A 21,058-nucleotide genomic window follows, 5' to 3' on the forward strand; every position below is an offset into this window, starting at 1 on the left:
ATAGTCTACACAATGGTAGCAGACTAAGGCAATAATGAAGATATGAGTCAGCTGTTACAATGTGAAAAGATTGTAATATATTTTCCTGAAAAAGGCATAGAAATTCCCTAACCTTTGAAAAAGGGCATGCCCATTCACAGCAGTTCAGAATAGTAAGTCACCAGAACTAAAATATAAAGGAAACAGCATAGTAAGCCTCTTTTTCCCCTCTTACCATGTCCCTCCTTCCCTCCAATGCCACATGCTGAATTCACTGTGGCTGTTGCAAAGGGAAAAAGAAATCGAGACAACTGAAAGACACTTGTGAAGTCATTTTTATTTATATATGTAGAAAATGGGGGTTTCCTGAACGACTCTTTTGTCCTTCATGCTAAATTGACAACAAACTAAAAAAAAAAGGGGGGGGGGGAAATTACTCATTTCCAAGCAAATAATTCTCTTTGGTTTTATTTTTTTCACTATAAAACCACACTTTTGCAAAAGAGTTGTAATGAAGTAGAGGTGGTTCTGTTTATTCTCCTCATTCATTTTTGATCTTAACAGAGCATATTGCATGTCTAAGACAAATAATTCATAAACCTGAGAATGTTCACCTCATTTTAAAGTATACTTCAGGAGATAAAACACATACACACACACATACAAGTCAGCTCGATTGTATAGGCAGTTTGTGCTCAAGGCTCAAAAATAAAATACTGAAGATATTAATGGGCCTTTGCTGGCCAGTGTTTTGATTTGGACAGCCTCCTACTCTTTCGTTTTCTTGATTACTGTGCCCACTTCTTTTCTCCACATACCTATTTCAACTCATACATATGCCTTGAATTATTCTTTCCTATGCTTCATTATAGACTCTGAACTTGCTTAGCAAATAAGATAGATAAATTAAGTGCATGTAAATCCCAAGTGCACCTATGGAAATGCCAGGATCTGGCCAGGCTGGGTCCCAAACATTTAGAAATTTTTAAACAGAATCAAATCGGAATTATTTATGTAAAACATATTCCAACTGTAGAATTGGTATTTGGGGTTACAAAATCTGCAGATACTAGATCTGTTACATCTGCCCATGGATTTATAGTAAATTGAGTAAAATACTAACTTGATTTGTAAGCCAGCAGTGGAAGATATGCCTGCAAATAAAAATCTCTCCTGTTGCAGCTATGGCAGATGAAAGCAATTATTACATTCATGGAAAGTCCAAATGTTATTGCTGGCCACAGAAGAACAAAACACATGGCTGTGAGATTTGGATTAGAAATTCTGAAGATTGTGGTACATATAAGCAGGATCACTTGATCTTTCAACCTTTCTACATTTTTTTTGTGCCCAACAAAAGCAAGATTCTCTCCAAGGCTGTGTGATTACCCTAATTTATATGTACCTTTAACAGTGGGGGAAAATGTAAATACTGTATGTTCCTTGTCTTCTAAATTCAAATACCAGAAATATACAAAAATTCTGCTCACAATATGAAACATTTGGAAAGTGAAATGTATACATGACTGCTTGTTGGTTTTCCTTTAAAAATAGGCAATGGTATTTTTTTTTAAAGATTCATATAACATTCTTTCCATTGCCTAAAATATTATCTATTCTAGTTTAGAAATTATGGATTTCCAATACTCCACTGCATTCCCTGAACAAAGAATATTCTGGCAGCTCTTAATACTCTGGCAAGAATAAATACCATTTTTCTTTTCCAAATATCAGATTATAAAATTGTTCAATACATTTTGAAATAGTAACTCATGCAAATACCATATTGGGTCAGCTTTGTTATTACAAATACTGCAGTGGCTTAGTGCCATATTAGATCCCTTTTCATAAAAAAAGAAAAAAAGAGAAATGTTTATACCCCTAGAACTGACAAACAGCTTTGGAGAAAATAATTTGTACAACCAAATCTCTATGATCCTGTTTTTCCAATTTACACATACAGAAATTGCGCTCACGCATCTCTAATTCCTCTGTTGTGAGTTCGCAATCTACACTTCAACTAAAGATGCGCCATTATTTTTTAGTTTTGAAAACATAATTGGAACAGCACAAATAATCCTTTGGCCCCAAACTCTGTCTCTGATTCCTCTCTCTGCTACCTTCTACAACTTTCCTTTTCTGGAAATGCAAAACAATCCTCCTCATGCTTTAATAATACTAAGGTAAGACATTTATATAGTATAAATATAGTTAAAGATATAACTATTTTTCTTTCATATTCTTCTATTTATCAATCTGCTGAATATCAATTATTGCTATAGTAAAAAATACTCAAAACATTTTCAAACCTCTGATTACCTTCCTAACTCAGTGATTGTTTCTTATTGATTTTATTATATATTCCCTCTTTTGGTATCTAATACTTGTAGCCTATTAAGCACAAATGATAATACAAATACACATTGAGGCCAACCTCATAACTGCAAGCATACAAACCACTAGAATTAAGATATTCCCATTTGGCATTTCTTTCTATATCTTCTAACTTATCTATAGAATGTGCAGCAATATTAAAGGAATTGTATGAAGCATACTGATTATGGGGAGAACAAAAAAAAATCAGGATGGCAAATTTGCAACAACACATACAAGAAAAACATAAACCATCTGCCATCTCTCCATACTTTCCAAAGTATTAGTAAAAACAATACGTTGCATTTATGGCTAAATATATGGATTGTACATTCACATTTGCAAATTAACAGCCTCTTTAAAAAGAAACAGTTACATAGACTCCAAGAACCTCTCCGGGTTCTTTCAAAATAGCAAAAATCAAGCGTCCCACCCCCACCCCCTCGCTATGTTATACCTAGGATATAACAGAATAATAGGCCCCTTAGAAATGCCACTTATGTGTTGTAAAACCCAAGCAGGAAGAAAGTTGAAATTGTTCATATCCAGAAGTGCCATCTTGTGGTCAAAAGGTATATAATCCAGATTCTTCCTCTTCCAAAAGTTAAGTGAAGCAAACATTGCGAAGGATACCATGGTTCATTCTACTCACTCGGAAATGTATTCTCTTGGATGATCACTGCTGTAGTTTCTTATAACTATGATGATGACAACTCCATGACTATTATTTGCTTCTTCAGTTGTTTCAGAGAGGACAGCAGATGCATGTCTTATTCTTTGTTGTGTTTGTGCATGTATGCATGTAATATATATGAACTGATCCTGCTCTAATATGTATTGCAGAGACTTGTTTGTTTGTAATAAATACCAGATTAAAATGCTGCAGCTTTTGTTAAACATTAAAACTCCCCCGCCCCTTTCTTATTTGGTTTCCTGGTCTCTGCAATAAAAAAAAAAAGTTCTGAGATTTTGCCAAAAAGTCTATTCATTTTCTTCCCGGTTAGCATATATGCCAGCTTCCCACCGCAATGCTAGAGTACTCTTCCGACGATTAACTCTAGTAGCCTCAAGGACCTGGGAAGGGAGAGGAGGAAAAGAAAGAAAACATCATTTATTTTCTTACCCTTGTCCATTATAGACAAACTACAAAGACAGCCAATGAAAAGTTACACAATTCAAATGTTTCCAATGGCATACCTCGCCACCTTTTGCATTTTTTCACTCATTGAGGAAAAAAAAATATCAGCATAGCTGCAGCCAAAACCGAATTAAATGTTTAACTGAAACAGTGATTGCAAAACATCCAGCTGTGATGCTTAAGTTTAAGCACATCAATGAAAACACCACAACATGCAGAGAAAACATAAAAATAGCCGGTGAAGCATAATCTGAGCGCAAAAGATATGTGGCAGTACAGTTGCTATAGCCTGTTCAATAGAAAACTATACCCAAAAATCTAACCAAAGCTAAGGACTTTTTCCTTTATTTTCTTCTCTCTGAGCCACTCATCCCAAGTGCTTATGTAAATCATTTTGCAAAAAAATGGCGATAATAACAATCAATAGCTGTGGAGAAAAACTGTTAACTATTATACCTTTATGCACTTTAGATGAGAGATGGAAATTTCCTAGTGGTATTAATCTCCACCTTTCTGCTGTGTATCTCAAGCAGAGTTGTATTACAGAAGTGACTTGGGTACTTAGTGTATACTTTTGCCACATGTACTGTATCTTATAACACAAAATTTCCATCTCCCAGTGACTGACACAGATAAGAGTGAGACCGCCACTTCAGGAAGACTGCTACTTAAGTTGCAAGAATTGTTGCAAAAAAATTCAATTAATCAAAAGAACAAGCTAAAATGTTTGTATGGGTTTAAGATACTTTTGAAAAGTTATGATAGGTTTGGTAGTACAAAATGACTTGCATCTCACAAGGGTTGATAAAATATGTTTCACCAAAGGAAGGCAAGCTTGTTCAGATTTAAACTAAATGCTATGTAGAAATCACAGACAAACATCATTTCAGGCAGGTTAAATATATTCACAGCTACATGAAAACCCAAGGGAATAACTTAGTCACATTGTTGAGTGCACTTGGGGATGGGTGGATAAAATAAGTAGAAAAATAGCACTGCTACTGTGATGTCTCAGACTGAATTTCTAATTGAGGAGAAGTAGTAGAAGTAATGCACAGATACATCATAGAAGTGAGTGAATGAAGCAGAATATTTTGACCATGAATTCTTGGTGAGGAAATTCACTTCCAGGTACTATATATGCTCCTAGTGCTGTCAGTTCAAAGGGCACTGTAATTGCGAGGTCCCTGGGGTTCTCTAAGCTTGGTGGTTTTTGTTTTTGTTTTTTTATGTTTAAATGTTTTATTCATTTTCATTTTCAATTTTGTACATTCACTTATATACTGAATATTTGCAATAATAATAATATAATAATAAGAAAAGAAAAACCCCAACCTAAACACAACTCATCATAAACCCAACCTATCACTTTCATACACCCCTTCTTCTCCCCCTCCAACTTTCCTTTCTCCCTCCAACGATCACCCCTCTTACTTCCCTTTCCCCTTCTATCTTCCTTTCTCGCCTTCCTCACCCTCCTTCCCCTCTCATCCTCCTTACATTCCCCTCTTCCTCCCTCCTTACTTCTCCCTCTTCCTTTCCTCTACTTCTCACTATGGTGCATTTCTCTATTCCTTAATCTATTCAGTTACTAAAAATTACGCTAAAAAGAAAAAAGAAGGGAAAAAAAAAGAAGAAAAAAAAAGAGAAAAATAAAAAGAAAAGATAAGGATCAACAGTATACAAGTGTATTCTTCTTATTCTATATATTGAAACTATATCTCCACCCCCCCCCAATGAACCCCCCTCCCTAATCCCCTCCGACTTCCCAGGTCCCACACCCGGCACAGTTCAGTACCATTCACCTTCTAAAATATCTTATTAACAATAATAATGAAAATAAAATAAAAAGAACACTCCGAAAAAGAAAAAAAACGAAAAAGTAAATAAAAAAAAAAATCTTTTGCATTATGCTCAGCCTCCCATCATTCTTAAAATTTAAACAGTATAAATCATTCCATTTATATTTTGTCCTCGTCCCTTACTTCTTTGATATTTACCCCCATCTTCCTGTAGACTCTCCAGATAGCCTTTCTTAACCTTATATTCAAATATTAGTTTATACAAAAATCAATTTATCTTCAAATACAGAGCAGTCTAATCATACTTTCGCTACTCATCTTCCTACCCTTCGTTTCTCATCTCCATTCCTCCCAAGCCCAAATTCCATAAGATTAGGATCTCGCTCTTCACTTTAAAATCCTGAGCTTTTTATGTTATACTTCAAGCATGTAAATCCGTAAAATGTGTGCCCAAAATCCATACCACTTCATTCAATCCCAAGATCCCTTCATCGATATCCCGCTCCACCTTCCCTTCTGCCCCACTCCTCCCGACTCCATTCATCCCAAACCGCAATTCAAATAAATCTTAGTCCCCGCTTTCCTCACAGAAAACAATTCATGCGCAGTTTGGATTGAGATTCAAATAAGTCTTATAAAAGTCCCGTATAATATCTGTCCAAAATAAGCAATGCTTCTTTCCATTCCTCATCGGTACACAGCTTTACCATTTCATACCAAACAGAAATCCTAAAATTTTAATCAGTCCAAGAGCTTAGAAAGTATTTTAAAGACATCGCTGGATCTATATTCTTTACTCTTCTGCCCTTCCGGAAAGAGAAGGCAACCCTCTGCCTTATAACCACGTGTCCCGCTGCTTTGAAAATATGACTAAATCCTCAGTTTCCGCTCTTCTGCCTCTCCAGTAGGGGGAGAACAACTCCCTCCTTCTTGTAACCAAGTGACTTGCTGCTTGTCTTTCCTTCACCTTGTCCTTCCGCATTTCCGAGTGAGTCAAGAAGCCCCGCCTTCAGAGTTTTATAATAAAAGTCCCGAGCTTCCGAAACAGAATTAATACGAAATCTTTGATTTTCGAGTGTAACTGTGATTCCAACTGGAGCTTCCCATTTATACTGTATTTGACGATTTCTAAGTTCTTGGGTTAAAAAAGTATAGCCTCTCCTTGCTTGCAGCATCTGGAGCGGGATTTCTTTAAAGACAAACAAATCATGGCCATCGATTCGGAGCCTGTTGTTGTAAAACTTTTGGATGATCGCATTTCTGGATTCTCTTGTGAAAAAGTATATAATTATGTCTCTTGGAAGCTGTCGTTGTTCTGCTACACACGAATTCTGGCGATAGATTTTTCGAATATTCCAATCAAAATTGAATCCCGGACCTCCCACCGCTTGGCTGAAAGCTTCTACAAACGTCTGTTTCAAGTTCTCTCCTTTCTTTTCGGGCAGTCCTCTGACTCTTATTGCAAACGCCTTTCTGTTATAATTTATCATTATAAGTTGTGTTTGAGTATCTCTAATCTCTTGTTGTAATGCTTGGATGTTGGAAGTCAAATTAGAATTAGCCTCCTCCAAAGTTTCCAGTTTAGTCTCCATTTCTTCGATATAATCTGTCAAAGTAGACGTAACTTCAAACATATCCGCCTTTATTTGGGCAATTTTAGTCTGTATTTTATCGCATAAATCCAGCACAAATTCTTTGATTTCTTGTTTAAAGTCATTGAGTATTTGAAAAAAAAAGCTCCTGTGTCAAGGAATCTCCAGTAGGGGGTGTAGGAGGCAAAGGCAGCGATTTACTAACAAGTTCTTTAAGCACATGCGGGGGGGATTTTTTTGCCTGCTTAGACCTGGGAGGCATTATAGATAAAAGCTGAGAATAAACAGATAAACAGTGTCTTCACCTGGTCAGTTCTCAATAAATTATTTGTAGATTTTGCTTGTTAATGAGTAGCAGTCTCCGGGGAGATAAAGCCGGTTAATTACGTCATCAATCACCAACACAGTAAAAACGCCATTTTGTAGCCCGGTTGAACAAAGAAGTTTCAAAGGAAAAACAAGGCTGGTGTTTAGATAGTTATAAAAAAAAAACATCACAGGAGTAAGACCCGCTCGTGTTAGCCTTAAGTTGCTTTAAGCAATTTATCATTGTCCTGAGGGGGGGGATCGCCTGTCTAGGGCTGCAAAAAGGCAGCTGCGAGGAACTGGCTGGAGATAAGAGCTCAGTTACGCTGGATCTCTTCTCCGTTCGCAGCCCAAGAAAAAAGAAAGGGGGCTGTGAACTACGAATAAATCCTAGCACCTGAGCTTCTGCCTGCCCCTTTCTGCCAGAAAGGGGTGATATCTATTGATCTTAATTAGATATACAGACCAGAACTCTGAGAGGGGCTCCGTTGAGCTCCTTCGGCGACAGGCTCCTCCCCCAGCTAAGCTTGGTGGTTTTCTTGCAGAAGGCACTGATGATTACCATGTTTGGTAATGAAACAGCTACAAGAAAACCACCAAGCTCAGGGAGCCCCAAGGACCCCACAGTTCAACCTTGAGCTACAAATATTCTTTTCCATCAGCACTGTGACTGCACTGTAATTTTCCTATCTTTTTTTTCCCTAGAAAAATGAAAGGAGAAAAAAAAAGAGTGGCAAAACTCTTAAATTTTAGGCAAGATGATTTATGCAGTAACATTCTTTTTCTGGAAAGGCCTCTAGAATTCTGGAATGATAAAGAGAGTGAGCTGGTTACACAAATTCATAGAGAAGTTTCGGCTAGTTCCTCAACCCTATTTCTTATACAATGTGTTGTACACTGACCAACTTTGTAATATTGGAACAAGCTAAAGGAATATCAGCATTGCTAAGCGGTTTTACGTTAGATACATATTTGATTGGTCTACACACAACTTCTTTTGCCTTTCTTTAAATTTATTGGGCTGTTTCTTACTCTTTTATCATTGATACTTTCTTTACACAGAATCAAACAGAGAAAACAGTGGGATGAGGATGCCAGCTTATGAGCTCCCAAGTAAAAAATACACATAAATGAAAGAATACAGTCATTATTTCCTAGACCAACCCAGAAACCTGGGTTGTTGCAATGGGGAAAAAAAGCAAATTAAATATACTATTTTATGTTCTCAGGGGAATGTTGACCTGTAAACCTAGTTTATTATCCTGAGATAAAATGGGTTACTTATTGGGAGGGGTGGATTTCCAATCCCCCTCCCCTTACATGTCTTTTATAGTACTTATATAGCAAAGGTTAACAAGATATTTGAAGCTCTAATTCTGTGCCCCATTTGCAGGAAGTAAACCCAACTCCAACCTATGGGATTTATGGAGTAGATGTGTACAATATAAATTGTATCATACATGGCACAAGTGCTGTTTCCATGCCATCTAGCTTATTGTGTCTCCAATCTTCTCTGAACCAGATCTAGATCTTTTGCTAGATCTTGAAGAAGAAGAGCACATAGAATTGTGATAAAGAACATTGCTGGTCAAACTTTTTGTTGCGATCAACTCTCATAGAAAATCAGTATCCAGCTCCATGATCTTCTTAGAGATTCCATCCAGTATCACAGATATAATAAGTAAACATGTATGTGGATAATAATCCTACCTGCTGTTTGAGACTTCTATATTTATTCCTATCTGCATACTCAAAATAATGTCCTCTTCCACAAAGTGCAATGCTTGCTGACTCCCTTGGTGCTTTTTTTTTAAACCATTAACTGTTGTCTGTAATTTTTTTAAACTTGGGATTTCTTCTAATTTTCCTCTCTATCTTCTAAGCCACATGCAGGCATTTATTTGGCAAAAAAAGCATACAGGATGCTGGGATGCTGAGGACATCTGACATGAAAACATAAGATTTTTGTTGAAATCATCTGCCAGGGAAGGAAGATTGAGAGAAAAAAAATGCTATAGTGGGCCTAATTAAGACAATGAAGCAATAATGTGATATTTCAGTTATAGAATAGAATTTGTCTTTCAGATGTATTGGGATTAAAATCCCTGGATCCCCGTTAGCCACACTGGTTGGAGATTCAGAAAATTGCTGTTCCAACACACCTAGAATGATAAATTAGGGAAGTGCCTTTAGTTAGCATGATACCTATGGCAGGGCTTGAAGCCAGGTTTCAGCACTGTTGCCAAGAAGCATAACTCTTTAATAAGCTCGTTGGGGATTATGGGCTGGTCATAGGGAAGACATCCAGGTTACGAAATCAATCTATAATTCAAGTCTGGAAAGTGTTTCTATGTACAGGTAGTCCTCGATGTACAACAGTTTGTTTAGTGACTTTGTTTCAAAGTTATAACGGCACTGAATAAATGGGTTTTCTGCCCGGTTGCTGGGGGGCGTGGCCATGGTGGGTGTGGCCTAGTCAGCCTCCTGCACCATGGTGGGTGGGGGGCAGTTTTTGCCTTTCCCAGGCTCCGGAGGCTTTCCTCAAACCTCTGGGAGGGCAAAAACTGCCTCCCCCGGGCTCTGGAGCCCCTCTGGAAGGTCCATTTTCCCTGAGCCTCCGCATGGGCCCTGCACTTACCTCGCATCCAAAACGGACCGTGTGGAGACTCATGGGAGGGGTGGGCAGGGCCAGTTAGGGTTTGGAGGTTCTCCAAACCGGCCATAACATTAGCTACAGGTGCTCCCGAGCGTGTGTGACCCGAGCAGCCTACTCCTGACCAATTTTTACTCTTACAACCGTTACAGCATCCCTGCAGTCATGTGATCAAAACTCAGATGCTTGGCAACTGACTCATGTTTATGACGGTTGCAGTGTCCTGGGGGGTCATGTAATCTCTTTTTGTGATCTTCTGATAAGCAAAGTCAATGGGGAAGCCAGATTTGCTTAACAACCATGTTACTAACTTAAGAACTTCAGTGACTCATTTAACAACCATAGCAAGAAAAGGTGTAAAATGGGGCAAAACTCCCTTAACAAATGTCTCACTTAGCAACAGAAATTCTAGGCTCAATTGTGGTCGTAAGTCAAGGACTACCTGTGGAACCCTCTCTTTTAGTGCTCCCTTAAGAAGGAACCCTGAAAATGGCAGATAGATACCATTTCTCATGAACGTTTTGTGAAAAGTCTGATTTTGATTCTTTTCAAATTCCATTCTATTGTTGCAATATAATTTCAAGAGATTTAATTTTACTTATTAGTCGGAGTATAGATCAATGGAACTATGAATTTAGGAAATTTGCAAAGTACAGATAATAAAGTTAAAACAACACCAACAAAGACAAAGCAACCAGATAACAATACAATGGCTGCAAGATATCAGAGAAACTATAAAAACCTGTTAGATTTTAGAGGAATGCTGTTCCTAAACAGCAATGAAAAAGGGCTGGCTCTGAAGTCACATCAGATGGCACCATTTTACGGGTTGGACATGAAGCATATCAACCCTGTCCAAACTTACCAGGTGGGCAGAAACAACTGGAGAAAAATAATTTGGTGGCTATCCAAGGTGTAAGCCTATGGATTTAGTGGGAATTCCCAAAAACAGTGTGAGGTGTCATCCAACTGATAGTCTAGGCGCGGGAAAATCATGGGAAAAAACGATGGCTTCCAATTTCAAATATTCCTCCAACAAATAGCAGCAGGAAGCAAACTATAGCAGCATGCAAAAACTGAGAAACTCTCAAAAGTCTCATGCAAAAGAAGATGATAAATAAATAAATAAATAAATAAGCAAAGTGCTTAAAAGGGCAAACATTTGAAAAGTACCTCAGAAGTAACCTTGTTAGACAGTAATTTATAGTTGTACTAGCAGAAAGAGAAAAGACTCTCATTAGTGCGCAAAGAACAGAGAAAGAGAATGATGCTTATAATGAACTGAAAATGGGTGCCTATCTCTGAATTTCTCATTAAATCAGTTTTATCTATTAAAAAACTTGCTAAGCAAAATAGGCAATTTAAGAACAACAGCATAAGCTGCATGTTACTTGCAACTTATCTATATAATTCTTCTATTGCAAATTAAGGATTTCCCAAATCTTATGACCTAAAAACTTTACTGGTTCTCTTAGATAACAACAATCTTTCCCTTTAACAAATGGAGATATCTGAAATGGACAGTACTTTGCCAATAAAAAAGAACTGGTTACTTACCTTTAATTAAAGACCACTGAAGTGGTCTTCTGTGAATTTATACATATATGTTTTGTCCGTGCAGAGAGCCCCCATTTAGAATTTTCTAAAGCTTAGACAAATGTTGGCTCTCTCCATGAATCACATATGATTAGCACATATGATCACTGCTCGAGTCCCTCTCCAAGTGAGATAAGTCATTAAGAAATATGAAATATATAAACAAACAAATCCCTCTCTCATCTCCTTTTCTTTACAATACAGGCAGTTCTTGGGTTACAATCACTCATTTAGGTGCTGTTTAAATTTGTGATTGCGCTGAATGAGGGGGATTTATGACAAGTTCTGGCCTCACAATATCTACAGGATCATATGGTCATGATCTTGGCATCCAGCTCATGATTATTATATTGCAGCTAGCCATGGTCAAGCAACTGCAATTTCTGTCATTTCCTGCTGGCTTCCCACAAGCAAAGTCAATGGGAAAGACGGCAGGAAGTTGGAAGTCGCAGTCATTAGGTTATCGCTCAATGACCTGTGTGGTCCTTGCTTAAGGACAGCAATTGGGACTCCCAGAATTGGCTCCACTAAACAATACATCATGCTTTATCACCTTCACTTAGAGATAGCAATTCTGGTCTCAATTGCTGTCATAACCCGAGGGCTACTTGTGCAGCAAAGTTTTGGGAAGCAGCTTGATGAGTCATGAGAAACCAAATATCAAGTTGTGTGAATTCACAAATGGCCATCAGAGAAATTAAGAGTGTAACTAATTTCCTCTTTGCCCTGGTCGCTAGTGATTTATACATACTGATGAGTTCCTTGCTTATTATATACAGAAGAGATTGGTGTTTGTGGATCGACAGGAGAGAGGATCATTCTTCCTTGAATCATAATCTCAAAATGGAGGAGTAGATCCATAATCTCAGCTGTCATTCAGCAAAGAATGATGGGAAAGCAAGCTCTTGGTGGTGACCTAGCATGGATTTTACTTCTAAGGTCTGCTTCAAATCTTCAGTGAAGTCAAAGCGCACTTAATGGTACAGCTCAGAGAGGCTATAGAGATATCAATCTTAAATGTCTAATAGACGAAAAAGAACTCATGATGGCAGGGGTTTGTTTAGAAGGCTTTAGCTACTTATTAGATCGTTGCCCTCGTACCAATGATAACAGGGTACTCTAAGGATTATATCAGTAGGAGAGGAGGATTCTGAATAGAGTTTGACAATAAAATCTCTGGGTCCAGAGGTTTCTAAACTTGGTAAGAACCTTAGAAAAACAAAGGGACATAAATAGAGGAGCTGTAGTAGCCTTAGAACTGGCTTCCTCGGGACTCACTTCATCCTCATTTGCAAATGAGTCATTACAAAAAGCCTGGCAGTAGGAGTATGGCAGTGTGAGGCTCTCTTTCTCTCACTCATGCCCTTGTTATCTCCCAAATGGGTTACTGTAACACACTACACTTGACCCTGTCCTTAAAGAGTACTTAGAAGCTACAGCTGGTGCAAAATGTAGTGATGCGAGCTGTGCATGTTACATCTCTGCTCTGCATGCTGCACTGGCTATCAGGGTGCTTCAAACTGCAATTCAAGATGTTAGTAATGACCTACAAAGTCCGACATGGCATGGGCCTGGGATATTTGGGGACCACCTCTCCTCGAATATGTCTATGCATCTAATCGGATTCATAAAGCAAGGCATCTTTCTGGCTATTAGGGAAAGTCAGCTGACAAGACCCAAGAACAGAAAATTTGTTTTGTTTTATTTTATTTCTTCCCCTGGGACTTAGATTGACATTGACTCTCCAATCTTTAGGGAAGGCTAAATCGATTGCATTAGAATTAGGCATTTTCCCCTCAAAAAGCTTTGTGGAAAAACTCATTTCCAGATATATTTCCCGTTACTGCTACAGTTTCTGATTGTACCAAATATTTTCCAGTCTTCCTTGATCTCAGTTAAAGAAATGCTTATAAGAGAAAGAGAGAGAGAGAGATCAAAGTTTTCACAATGCAGCTCAATAAATTTACATCTATCCAGTATCCAGCCTCAATGCATGGGAAATAAAATTCCCTTTGGAGTCGATGTTTCCACAAGTACTGACTCTTATACTCTTCACTGCCTTTTCCCATCAATGTCTCCCTCACCATTTGTACAGAGTTGCTAGAGAAAGGATGTTCTGTTTGCTCTTGGTTATTCTGCTCCTAGCAATCTGGGACAGTCTTGTATGCAAACCTCTCACATGCGTCCTTTAAAAGGAATCGATTTCCCCCTTCAATTTTCCTATGCTGGTTTTGCTTATTGCCTTTGTGCACTGAATTTTCTGAAGGCAATTTATAAAAGTTTAAGGACTGTTTCCTCCTTAAGTGTTGTACGTGGAAGAAATGGCAAGGGAGAAACGGAATATGCTTACACTGTTCTCATCCATCCTCTCCCGCCTTTTGGTTTTGTGACTTTCATAGTCTTCCATAAGCGTCTGCATCAGGTTCTTGGCTCTTTGGGATCCTCCAGATTCATCTGATGCGGAGCTGGGATGCGAGGGGGGACCTTCACCAGTTGGAGATGGAGGTGGTTTGATCTTCTCTATTTTACCTGTAAAGACCCAATCAAAATTTCCTTCTCTAGGCAACAGATTTGAAAAGAGTCTGAAAACATACGCCTAACTTCCCAAACAAAGGAGCATTTAAGCAGGGTGGGCTGCAGAGATTATTACGGATGAGACAGCTTGATGCATCTTAAAAAGGATGAAGTTAATTTTTTCTTGCCTACAGATTTTCAAACTGGGACCAGTAATTATAGCAACTAAAAAAGGATGTACATGTGTGTATGTATGCATGAGTATACACACATGTGTTCTTTCCACAGAATTACTGGGCATCAGAATTCTTCACCTGACTACAGATAGTCCTTGACTTATAATCAATGTTTAGCGATCAACAGCACTGGAAAAAGAAGGACTTACAACCAATTCTTATACTTACGCAACTATTGCATGATCAAAATTCTGGCACTTGGTGATCAGACCCGTATTTATGACAGTTGCAGCATCCTGAGGTCATGTGATCGCCATTTGCAACCTCCCACCTGGCTTCCAATAAACAAAATCAATGGGAAAAGCCAGATTCACTTAATGGCCATGTGATTAACTTTACAACTGCAGTGATTTGCTTAACAGCCATGGCAGAAAGGGCATAAACTCGTATAACTATAGTTTTGCTTAACAATGGAAATTGTGGCCATATGTTGAGGACTACCTACAGTATATAGTATAGATTCAGGGCTGCATTTCTGTTCTCCTTTAAGATGCTTCACTGCTTCCTGATTTTAGTAGATTAAAAGCAAAAGAGCAGAAGGTGTGTGAGAAGAAATCACTCTATATAGTTTGTTACACTCTCATACATACTGTTTTTTTAAAAATGCTATTGATAAGGTTGTCCATATTAACCATATCCTCTGAGAAACACCGGTGAAGATAAGTCTTCTCAAATTACAATTTGATGCATGTTACACAGAATCAAACCTGGGCAGCATTTGGGTGAAAGACCATCAGCAAATTCCAGGGCGATAGGCTAGACTGGTAAAAAATATATCTCAGTAAAAGGTAAAAAGGCAGGCCACTTGCACACTGTTGCCAAGAAAACTATATGTATGTGTCCATACAATCAGCAGTTGTTTGACATTAAAGAAGTCTTTACCTTTAATTCTGTAGAAACAGTGGCAGTTCAAGGCATTAACAAGTAGAAGTAAATTCAAAAATTTATCAGCCAAATTAATTACACAAGAAAATATGAACAACTTTTCTAACTAAATTCTAAACTTCAACAATAAGTTAATTTAAATGCACTTTCTCACTATCACCTAATGTGCGTTTGAAGTGATAGTACATAAAGGCTTGCTTCCCTCAAATGAAGATACTGTCATATGGAACAAAGTAATCTGTCAAAGAATTTGATCCAACAGTCACAATCAGCACTTTGATTTATGCCTCCAAATAGATTAGTAGCCAATGAAGCTGTTGTAACCTAAGAGTCACATTTTCTCGCATAAATCGTTCAGGAAATAATAGTAATAGCACTTAAGACTTATATACTGCTCCAAAACGCTTTACAGCACTCTCTGGATGTCAGCATAAAATGAGTCCTCATTTTACCAACCTTGGAAGGATGAATCAACCTTGAGTCAGTCAGGATCGAACTCCAGACTGTGGGCAGAGTTAGCCTGCAATACTGCATTCTAACCACTACCCCACCACCGCTGTCACCTGAATTAATATTTGGATCAAGGAATCTGAATGCCTTTTCAAGACATAGAGTGCTCCAGTAGACCAAAATTAAATTCCTGTACCTACAAATTAAAAGCAAACTGGAATCTGATCCACAATGCATCTGATTTCTTCATATAATACCAACACTGTAGAATGCATCTTGAAATTACATTATAGGCTCAAATATACAGTAAACTAAAAAAATCATCCCAACCTATATTTAAAATAATAATGGTTTTTGTTAATGCTTGATTCAGAAATACAGGAGGAAATAAATATTTTCCATTCCTACTTTCCTAAATGATGGTCTCTTTAATTATCATAAAGAGGAAAACACATAACTATATTTCTTCTATATTCCTATAAAAAACAGCTATGGACATAAACTGTTTTGTGTTAAAACTATTAAAACAATGCCCTTTCTGTGCATGCAGTATGCAAAAAAAAAAAACCAAAAAAAACCCCAGGACATTTCAGTCAAGGAACAAAAATTACTATTACCACTAGAGGTCAGAGATGTAACAGAAGTTCTGCTTAGAATAAGTAGGCAATTTATTCTGAAAACCAAAATATTACTGGCATGGCTTTGGCTAATGTATTGCTTTTCTGAGCCAAATAGAAAAGTCACATTGCCACAATTTTTTACAGTTACAACCCCATGATCATGTGATCAAAATTAAGAGCTTGGTAAGTGTTTCATACTTATGACCATGTGTTCCAAGGTCATGTGATTCCCTTTTGCAACCTTTTGACAAAAACGTCAACGGGGAAGCCAAATTCACTTAACAACCCATTTACTAACTTAACGGCAGTGATTCACTTAACAACTGTGGCAAGAAAGGTTGTAAAATGGGGCAAAACTCGCTTAACAAATGCCTTGCTTAGAGAGAAATTTTGGGCTCAATTGTGGTCGTAAGTTGAGGGCTACTTGTACTATGGGCATGCCTGGAGTAAAATCTAGTTTTCACTGTACTTGCAGAATCCCTAGGCAAAATATGTAAAATCTATAGATTGAATTGAGATGAGAGGTACCAAAAATCATTTTTTCAGTGCCATGATAATTTTGAATGGTCACTAAATGAACTGTTGTAAGTCGAGGACCACCTGGATTCATACTGTTGAAACCACTCTCTTCAATTTAGGGATCACTTTCCACACCAATATATACTGTTGCCTGCACTATACCAACCAGGAGGTATATATAGTTACTGCGACACATAAATGCATGAGTCGGCTATTCCTGCAAGATTATCAGAACTTGCTTTTACAGATGGATGAATAGCTTGGTTGATAGGCATATGTCCAACAATTGATCAATTAATACTTGAGAATTGTACCTCTTGAAAAGCAGAGATGAGTTGGCTTTGATCTTAATTTTTTTAAAACTAGAATGTCACCATCAAATGAGATAACTACTGTCTTTTAAAAGTAAAATGTACAGTTCGGACATCTCTACAGTATAAGAAGAAATTTAAGATTAAAAAAATAACTTACGACTAGCTAGTATTTACTGAAAAATTCCAATAAACAAAGGGGGGGGGTGGTTTTCCAGATTTTTCACTGGTCGATATTCAATTATAAAAAATGCAAGATTAGGGGACTTATGTCTGACTGAGCAAGTTCTTTAAGATGCTAAAGCTGCATTCTCTGAATATAGATTTAGCTGTGTCATAATTTGTAGAGATTCTCAATTCCATTCTAGTTTTAGAAAATAGAGCAGAGCTCAAACTCTTGGCCTGGGGACTGAATACCTCACGCGCTGGCCACGCCCATGCCCATTTTAAAGAGAAAAAAAGTCCCGATACGTCATGTGATGCTGCTGTGACGATGTGAGTTTGACACCCCCGCTATACAGGAAGCAATAATGAAAACAGGTTGCTTCAGAGTTATTAAATACTAATGGATTAAAAACATTTAATACTATTAAAATGCCTTTAATCCATAGCCATGTTACAAAATCCACAATTCAAATACAGTGTACTGTATATTGAAAATGCAATGGTATTTTCTGCTTAAAATCAAAGATGTTGGTTCTGAGATTACTGATACAGATAGTCCCAGACTTACAACAGTTCATTTAGTGACCATTCAGAGTTACAACTGTACTGAAAAAGTGATTTATGTCCATTTTTCACACTTATGACCTTATCATCCGCATGGTCACATAATCAAATTTCAGAGGTTTGACAACTGACCCATATTTATGATTGTTACCATGTCCTGGAGTCATGTGATTACATTTTGCCCACTTTTCTGATAAGCAAAGTCAACGGGGAAGCCAGATTTATGGAATGTATAAGAATTAAAATTTATGTGACAAACTTATAAAATGTTTCTTGCAATATACTGTAACTGGAATGTCATAATAGGAATAGTCTATGACTCTAATTAATGCCCTGGTTCCCCAGATAATAAGCCCAATTGGGCTTCTGAGTGCATGCGCTAAAATAATCCCTCCTCCAAAATAAGCCCCCTCCAAATATTGCAACACAGCAACAGCCATGAGGGGGCCACGCTTGCCACCCCCTGCACCTCAAAAATAATAAGACCTCCCCGAAAATAAGGCCAAGCACTTATTTCGAGGGTCAAAAGAAAATAAGACCCTGTCTTATTTTGGGGGAAATATGGCACATGCAATATATGGTGTGTGTGTCTGTGTATCTACAAACACATCACATGAGTTCTGATGGGCTTTTGCAGAAGCAGTTCAACTATTTGAAATTCCAAATAGCAATTTCATTTGCTTTTTAACCTCCATTTAACTTTTAAATACAAAATCGTCTTGGCATGTACAGTAGGCTGGTGTGGGTAGTTTTAAAAATACTGCAGAGGAAAGCAGTGGTAAACCACATTCACTCTGTTGCCAAGAAACCCACATGGGTATGTCCACAAAATTACATGACATTTTGTCAGTAAGGAATTCAGGGCGTGTATTCTATTTTTCTTTTTCTAATTTGGAGGAATTCTCATTGCATTCAAGCCAAGGGCATAAGGGTTTTGTAGGGCCCCCAGAGGATTATTAAGTGCTGAACAAGACTAATATACCCTCCCTCACCTACATATGGACACAGGTTTCTGTTTTTTCTTGCAGTTTTGAGTTCCAGAGTTTTGAGGTGACATTTCATAACCATTCATAAGCTGAAATGAAATATAAAATATATTCATATATGAAACAAAACTTGCAAACGTAAATAAATAAGTAATGAAATTAAAATTCAATCAATTACATAAATAACTGTTCACTGAGTTTCAGATTAATAAAGGTTATGTCAAACAAGGCTGCAAGGTGGTTTTGCTATACACATAATGTATAGAGTATGAAGTATATATATCCAATATTGTTTGTCTTTTTTAAAATTTGGTTTTGTAAACATTTAAAAAACTTTTCCCCTTCACGGGCCCCCTTTGAGCTCCATGGGCCCTGGAACAATGTACCGGATGTACCCACCTCTCCTCAGGCCTGGGGTCTTGCCTCAGAGAAATACATAGGTCACAATGCAGACACACACACACACACACACACACACACACACACACACACACCTGAGCAAAAGCAAAAGAGAAAGCAGCAACCTGCTTTCTATCTTTCTGAAGCAACTGCTTATTCATTAATATTAACAGTGTCATAAAAGCAGGATGAGATAAAACTGCAACTGCCATGAAGCATCAGTCATATCCTGTAAGAAACTTCCTAGTGTTCACAGATGAGACATCTGGTATAGATGGATGGCTTTATACCTCACTGAAAACTGTGGAAAGACCTGCGCAGAACAAAGTACTGCTCTCTTAAACTCAAACATTAAGTGGCAAGGATACGTGGCTGTGATAGCATGAAGAGTATAATATAAATCTGTGGTCCAACATGACAGTGATGCTCAAGCACTAGGAAATTTTTAAAAAGTAAACAAAATTGTCAAATACAGATGTAAAAATGAGTCTAAAATATCCAATATGTTTGAGCTACATATTGTTCTTCATCAGGCAATCCTCCTTACCACTAACATCAAAGCTTGAAATTCAGAGTTCCTCTTGAAGCGGTTTCTAGAAATGTTTAGTGATATACATATTCCCCGTTCACTGTGTTTATAGCAGGCTTGATATTTGCAGAACTTGATGTTACTCTTGGCGAGTCTATGGGCCAGGTCTTTCCACATCTTCTGAAATAATGCAAGATTGATATCGAGATACCTGGCCCTCAATTTTTTAAATGCCAAGTTCTATCTAACTAGAATTGGCCCTGTTTAAGATACGTAGAATCTCCTACTAGATTTCTATTTTTTGTACAAACTCTTTTTCTTTCAATATAGTGTTATTTAGTGTCCATCTAGATCTTGCCCTTTGGCCTTTCCATTTAGTTAAAATTGGATTGTGGTCTGCCCAGGTACTTGCTTCAATCTCAATTTCTTTTATGTTGGAGCTCAACTCCGCTGAGACCCATATCATATCTATTCTAGAGAATGAAAAATGTCTATTTGAGTAGAAGGTATATTGTTCTTTTTTAGCATTTCTTTCTCTCCATGTATCTTTTAGATTTAGTTCATCTGTCATCCTAAAAAAAGATTTCGGCAGGAGCTTCCTATTTGATTTTTTTGTTTTATGTGTTTTATAGTCCATATTTTGATTCACAATGCCATTAAAGTCTCCCATCATACAAATATCAGCATAGTCTAGTTCCAAAACTTTTTTGTGTAGTTTTTTTGTAAAATTCATCTTGTTTTTCATTGGGGGCGTAGATTCCAATTAGGAGTGTCTTTTTGGTATCCATAATTTCCACCATCAAAATTCTTCCCTCTTCCTCTGCGTAGACTACTTTTGTTGGGATGTTGCCTTTAATATAAAAGACCACTCCTCTTTTCTTGCAATTTGCCAATGATGAAAACATTTTCCCAAGCTTTGGTTGAGTTAGTAAATGTTCATATTTCTTTTGAATATGTACTTCTTGCAGACAGATTATGTCAAGTTGTAATTTCTCTAATTTATGGAATACTTTCTTCCTTTTAGTTGCCGAATTAAGTCCATTAATGTTAATTGTGATCATTTTTCTTTCTTCCATGTTTATACTTTATATACAGGATTTATCGCTCTAGTAGATCTAGGTTCTCGTTTTTCTTTGCGGCTCCCATTCCCTGTCTCCCCTTCTTTCTCACTTCCACCTACTGCTCCTTCTATTTTTTCGGTCGCGGTTGCAGGTGGTTCCAGTATTTGTATCACTGCATCGTTTTCCCCTGCTTTCTCCGCCGTTTCTCTAAAGTATTCTTCGTAGAAAGCTTCTGCCTTCTCAGTTGTATCTATCCTGTATCTTTGTCCTTGCCAAGTACATAGTAAACCTTCCGGTATGAGCCATCTGTAGTTAACACCTTTTTTTATCAATACTTTAGTCAGAAATTGATATTCTCTTCTCCTCTCTCTCACCTCTCT

The 21,058-nt window shown here is 37.5% G+C and overlaps 1 protein-coding gene across 4 annotated transcripts in view; it reads right to left on the reverse strand.

The window, feature by feature from the left end:
• Nucleotides 1-296: 296 nt before the first annotated feature.
• PALM2AKAP2 (PALM2 and AKAP2 fusion) overlaps nt 297-21,058 on the reverse strand; it is a 323,435-nt gene continuing 302,673 nt past the window's right edge. For 3 of the 4 annotated variants that reach the window (XM_087716190.1, XM_087716187.1, XM_087716185.1), the window contains 3 exons: nt 13,790-13,968; nt 11,017-11,055; nt 297-3,426 (listed from right to left, as the gene is read on the reverse strand). In XM_087716190.1, the coding sequence (XP_087572316.1) occupies nt 3,334-3,426; nt 11,017-11,055; nt 13,790-13,968 (311 nt within the window). In that variant the 3' untranslated portion in view covers nt 297-3,333. The remainder of the gene's footprint in view (nt 3,427-11,016; nt 11,056-13,789; nt 13,969-21,058) is intronic. The other variant, XM_087716186.1, reaches the window with a different exon arrangement.

The sequence above is a fragment of the Thamnophis sirtalis genome, unplaced genomic scaffold (assembly GCF_051295495.1).
Source record: "Thamnophis sirtalis isolate CommonGarterSnake01/CBP01778 unplaced genomic scaffold, rThaSir2_p1.2 scaffold_5, whole genome shotgun sequence".
Classification (NCBI taxonomy): Eukaryota; Metazoa; Chordata; class Lepidosauria; order Squamata; family Natricidae; genus Thamnophis; species Thamnophis sirtalis.